The 6128-nt window shown below is 42.6% G+C and overlaps 1 protein-coding gene across 1 annotated transcript; it reads right to left on the bottom strand.

Annotated features, from left to right (window-relative positions):
- Positions 1–3545: 3545 nt before the first annotated feature.
- FZD10 (frizzled class receptor 10) lies at positions 3546–6123 on the bottom strand (the record flags this gene model as incomplete). The annotated part of the gene is made up of 1 exon (XM_014527468.2): positions 3546–6123. A coding segment is annotated over one exon (1485 nt), but the record flags the coding sequence as incomplete, so codon positions are not given.
- Positions 6124–6128: the final 5 nt, after the last annotated feature.

Raw genomic sequence — 6128 nt, forward strand, 5'->3', positions numbered from 1 at the left:
GTCACTTCTGATCAAAGCAAGCACCAAGACCACATAATCACCATCGCCCACCTTTTAAAGCATCCCCTGATTTATCATCTGTCAATGTTAATAACTTGGCCGTTCTGTCTAAAACACTTAAGAACATTACACAAGGATAACATTTCATAATTTATTTTATTTTAAGGAAACCTGAAAATGTTTTTAACTTAAGTTCCCCCTTTGAGACCATCTGTTGTTGGAGACCACCTGTCATCAAAAGACCACCTGAGCACATAATATCCCATCATTACAGAACTATCCCCTTGAAGCCATGGGTTTTAAGTGTTAGGATAAGAAGGGTGTGCATTACAGACGTTGTTGGTACTGGTCTTTCATAGTTTGAAGCCATGGGATGACAGCCATATGTGAATAATAGTTTCATAATCACATGCAGCTGAAATGCTACTTCAGGAAACATCTGATATGAGCTCTGAACACTGTACTTGATTGAACTCAATTATATTCTTTCAGCGGTGGGACTGGCATTATAGCCTAACTGTTAAAAACTGTCCCAATATGTCACAGCAGCTTACTCCTATTGGGCCCAATTCAGTTTCTGCTTACATTGATGTAAATCTAGTACTCTAGTGTTATGTAAGACTTGCATCCAAGTATAGGACTGTTTTAAGGATTGCATCTTTCCAAATGTCATGTTCTCTTCCCGGCTTCATCCTTTTAACTCCTAACCTCTGTAAAAATACCAATCAAAATGTGCTCTTCCAGGCATCTCTGCCAAAGGGAACTTGATCCTTGTGTCCTTCTTCTACCTGGTATCAATATCCATGGATGCAACCTGCATGATGTCTCATCATCTATGTATTCTGTGCTGAATTTTGCCCTCAGAGATGATGCACAGCTCCTGCTGAGCGAAAAGGACTTGCAGGCCCATACCTGGGGGAAGTATTCAGTTTTTGATTTGCACTGGCCAGATACCGGCTCATCGATTGTAAACTCTTCTGAGATGCATTTGTCTGAACAATGCCATTCCAAAATCAACGTGGTTCGGTTGTACTGAACATCCCTTCCAGAGGAGAAGATCTGAACTTCTCTCCACTCTCCCTAGACTTCACCAAGTTTAGGTTGCTGAAGTGCACTAGACTACGCAAATCTCTTGAACGATCCATTCACAGGCAATTATCTGGCATTTCTTATAGAAAAATCCCATAGAGTTTAGCAGGGATGTACCCAATACAAGCCTATAGATATTTAACATTTAACAGAGTTAAATTAAATTTTCTTTGAAAACTCACAGGAATTTAAAACAAAATTAGATGCTCTCCAGGTTTTCAATTTAAAAAAAAAAATGGTTTAAAACTCATCTCTCAAATTCCACAGTAGGAACAACACTCTCAAATTATCTTTCAAAATCCCTCTAGTGAGATCCCTAAAATACCTAAACAGAGCTGTTCCACCTCTCTTTTAGTAGCAACCTCAGTAACCAGAGTTGGACCAGCACTGAATGCAAGACAGAAAGAGGCAGTCTTTAAGCTAAATTAGCTATAGATGCCCTTAAAGGTCAGTCACTGTATTCCCAGTTGAGGAAGTCTTAAGAGCCACGCTGATATTAAAAACATAAATATACTTGAGATATTTAGCCTGCCGGCAAATGCCACAGGTTTAAACGCCCCCCTCCAAACCTGCAATTTGACTGGGTATACTGGCTCCCACTGACTCAAGACAGCGCTGCACATGGGCAGAAGACTGCCTTCATTGTCAAGGCCTTGGATATGAAAACATTTTAAACCACCAAATCCTAGTTCAAATGTTTGTAAGAGTATTCTTGTAAATTAACATCCCTGACAACTAAGTATTCAAAAGTGACATCTTTACACACACACACATATATATCTATATCTATATATCTCTCTCTATATATCTAGATATATATATATATCTATATATAGAACATGTGTATTCCTGCTCTGTTCATAATAAAGGGACAAGCTGATGGCCACTGATTCCAGGGCTGCTTGATTTCATCTCCTTTCCTTCTAAGGCAGCTGATTCTATTTTCTCCTGCAAGATTAGCTTACAAAATGGGAATATCAACTTGCAGCATTACAAAAAGAAAAAAAGAAGTCTCACCACTCCCTAGACATTGCCAGAACTGCATAAAAACTACGTGAGATGTTGATCTCAGTTGCCCAAGTATTTTAGACTGCAGCTTATGTGTAAAATCTGTCGCTAATAAAACCACAGTTCATTTTTATCCCCCCCAAAGCACGTTTTTACATTACAGGTGCAGTAGTAGAAAGATGATCTACATAACAGTAATTTAAAAAACCCACATGATTTGAGGACTTTCCCTAATAATTTGCATGATGTGTCTTTTTATTCGGTAAGTTTGACCTCCTTGGGATCTAATGTAACTGATCTTAACAAGAACGCAGGGAGATCTGAAGGCATTAATTCAATAGTTTCAGAACTGAATTTGTTTAGAGCAGTGTCCTACTTTGGCTCCAGCAGGGTGTGCTCTGACAGGATTAACTTCCAAGACATCTACAAAGCTCCCTTCCAAGCAGTGGCACATAGACACAAAGGTTGGGGGGAACATATTTACAGACAAAAATGGTAGAATCGGCAGTGAAGGCTGCTTTGTTTGGGTGCATTTAGGTATAAAGATGTTTAATAATCCACGCATGATCATTATTGGAAACTCAGGTTTCTAGTCGTTGCTGGAAAGATTTTAAACCGCCTACAAGAAGATCTAGTAAAAAAACATCAGCTGCAGCACATATAGCCTTAGAAACTGGGTCACAGTGCGAACTATAAAGGTCCTTTTGTTATAAAGCTACAAGCCATTAAGGGGTGACTGTTGTGGAGATCCCAGCTCTACCCATGTCCATTATGAGCTCTCTTTATTTTTATAACATGCGTTACCATATAAAATAACTCTCCCAGAGCAGTTTCTGCAAGGAGGTGTGTTGAGCTGATATCACACCGAGTAGCAAGCTGATTGTTAACTCCACCGAGAACTTAAAAGTTCGTACAGAAACAGGCTCCACTGCCTACTTCTGTATATCTGCATTTACAATGGGAACTTTGTCACGGTGTACTACTATATAAACTCTGTATTTAGGAGTCAGTAACTAGTGCTTTCCCCTGTTCATCTTTCCCCGGCTTGTTTAAAGCAACACTCTTCAGTAATATTACAAGAACCATTGCAGATTACAGACAGTATTATATAAAGTAATGCTTAAGTGGTCCATTATCTTTAACAGGCCGAACATAGCCCATGCAAATGTTAAAGGGGAGTTAACCAAGGGTCCCTGCTGCAATTTCAAACAGATCTGCAAACACGGACTGCACTATATTAACAGATAACTATGCTAAAGCTTCTTCCCATTCCAGTCTCTGGGTTGCAAAGATTCCCCAAAAGATGCAACTTGAAAACTATTTACCAGTATTTTCAACTTGCCGTTCCTCTTTTGCAAGTTATGGTTCTATCCGGTTATACTTGTCTCCAAAGAGAAGACTATATAATGTACTATATTCAAAATGTGCCTTTAGTAAGTCATTGGGGGAGGAAAAAAAACACATTTATTAACCACAAAGCACAGCACGGAAAGTTTAAAACACAAAAAAATTATCAAACTAAAGAACATATTTTATTTTTAATAAAATAGTGGAGCATGAAAAATAATTGTATATTACACATATATACAGCAAATAATTGCGCCCACAGCACAGTAAAGAGCATCACTCTATACAAAGCTTCCCTTTGCAGAATCTAGTGCTTCTTGATCTATTCATGGTGAGAATTTGTTTAACAATAGAAAGAGTCAATAAGCCCTTTGGGTCTCTTTGAATTGATTCCCCCCTTTTTTTTTGCACAAATCAGTCCAAACGTGTATAACATTGGCTTGATTTCCATTAAAAAGCCACAAAATGTAACACTAAAGGGTTTCTGAGGACTAGACCTCTTAGTTCTTTTGTTAAGGGATTTCTTTTGTTGTCTTTATGTACAGCAAAATACTTGTTTCTCTTTTCATGTCATGGTAAGGAAAAAAAATGTATTGCACATTATTCTTATTCACAAAGTTTGTCTGGTGCAGGAAGTTTCTCTTTTAGTAAAAGCATATTGGTGAGCCTTGTAGATTGAGCCCAGTTTTAGGCACTCCAAACCCACTAAACTGAGAAGCGTTGGAAAGGCTCTCTCTCTTTTTTTTTTTTAAGTTCGCACACAAGTTGCCTGCACAGACAGCAGTGCACACTTACTGAGCGCAGGCCTCGGTGGAACCGTTCGTTTCCCCAAATGACAATTTCTCAAGCAGGCCCTTGGAAAGCAAAATAGGAGCTCCATAAAACTTGACTCTACCTCGTTTCTCAGAAAGCTGTAAGAAAGCCAGCTCAGCTACAGAAAGTTAAACAACATCAGAGGGCTGGATGAAGGATCTTAGTCTAACTTAGTAACAGAAGAGGCTGCTTACACTGACGATATTCCTTTCACTGAAAACATTTCCCTAAGTAGATTTACCTGCAGCTTATCACGAATTTCAGTGGGATACATTTTGCCTTGCTCTGACAAAAAGCACCAATTCTTATTTTCAATTGCGGGTTGCTACAGTGGCCGTTTGTAACTCTCTACAGGCTGAGACCCTTTTCTACACAGCCCGTTCATACACAGGTGGGTGGCTGCAATGCAGATTCATATTTTGCATGGTGGGTTTTCTGGGGATGCTGAGGTTTTTTGTAGATCCCGCTACTGGTAATAACACTTGCAGGTTTTCTCCGACTTCTCTTCTTTAGTCTTCGACTGCAAACATTTTGCCAGGACTGAAGAGTCTTTGAAGTCCAGATCCACATCCCGCTAGTAATGCCCACAACCAGCAACATGAAAATTTTGACCATAAAAATTTCGACTGCCGGGATGGAGTTGTTCATCGTGCAGTCTAAATTTTTAGTCTGATTGTTCATCTTGCATTTCTGTTGAGTTGCCACAATTTTCCAATAATCCATGTTAAGTCTTTCATAAAAGTAGCAAGCTATCACGCAAGTGGCAGGCACCGTATACAAGACTGAGAAGACACCAATCCGGACCATAAGTTTCTCCAGCTTATCTGTGTTCTCTCCGCCGGTTTTCATCACCCTCCTGATGTGGAAGAGGGCCACAAAACCAGAGAGAATAAAAGACGTGCCAATGATTAGGTAACAAGCTAAAGGGATGAGTACAAATCCCGTCAAGGCGTTCACATCCATGCTTCCGACGTAGCACAGTCCTGTCAGCTCGTCTCCAGCTACCCTTCTCATAACTAAAATCATGATGGTCTTCACAGCCGGGATAGCCCAGGCTGCCAAATGAAAGTAGCTGCTATTGGCCTCAATGGCTTCATGCCCCCATTTTTTCCCAGCAGCCAGAAACCAAGTCAAAGTCAAGATGACCCACCACAAGGAGCTCGCCATCCCGAAGTAATAGAGCACCAGGAACACGATGGTGCACCCGGTGCTCTCCAAGCCCTCTTGGATCACGTAGAGTTGGCCGCTGTCTCTGTCACAGGCGATGCTCTCGGCGCCCGAGAAGAGGCGGATGATGTACCCCACCGAGTAGACGCAGTAGCACATGGACAGGAAGATGATCGGCCTCTCGGGGTACTTGAAGCGCTGGGGATCGATCAGGAAAGTGAGGACGGTGAAGGCGCTGGAGAAGAAGCACAGGATGGACCAGATGGCAATCCAGATGGCGGCGAACTGCTTGTCCTCCCTGCTCCAGTACACGTCCACCCCCGGCCTGCAGAGAGGGGCGCAGGAGGCGCTCTTCTCCACGTGGTGGAACTTGCCCGGGTTGTCGCAGGAGCCCCGGCTGAGGCTGTCCTTGGGCTGCGGCAAGTCGTGAGCGCCGCTGGGCCTCTGCGGCCTGAACATGGGCGGCAACATGCTGGAGCCCCGGGGCGGCTCCTCCGACCCGTTGCTGGGGGCTTCCATGCACAGGTAGTTGGGGTCGTTCTTGTTGGGCAGCTTGCCGCAGTCCAGGGAGTCGGGCCACTTGAAGTTGAACTGCTCCATGATGGGGGAGCACTTGAGCCGGGCCTGCTCGCACATGACCCGGCAGGCCGGGATGGGCGTGGACACCTGCTCGGTGCACATGGGGGCGTAGAGGGAGCAGAGGA

This window comes from Alligator sinensis, unplaced genomic scaffold (genome assembly GCF_000455745.1).
Source record: "Alligator sinensis unplaced genomic scaffold, ASM45574v1 scaffold628_1, whole genome shotgun sequence".
Taxonomy (NCBI): domain Eukaryota; kingdom Metazoa; phylum Chordata; order Crocodylia; family Alligatoridae; genus Alligator; species Alligator sinensis.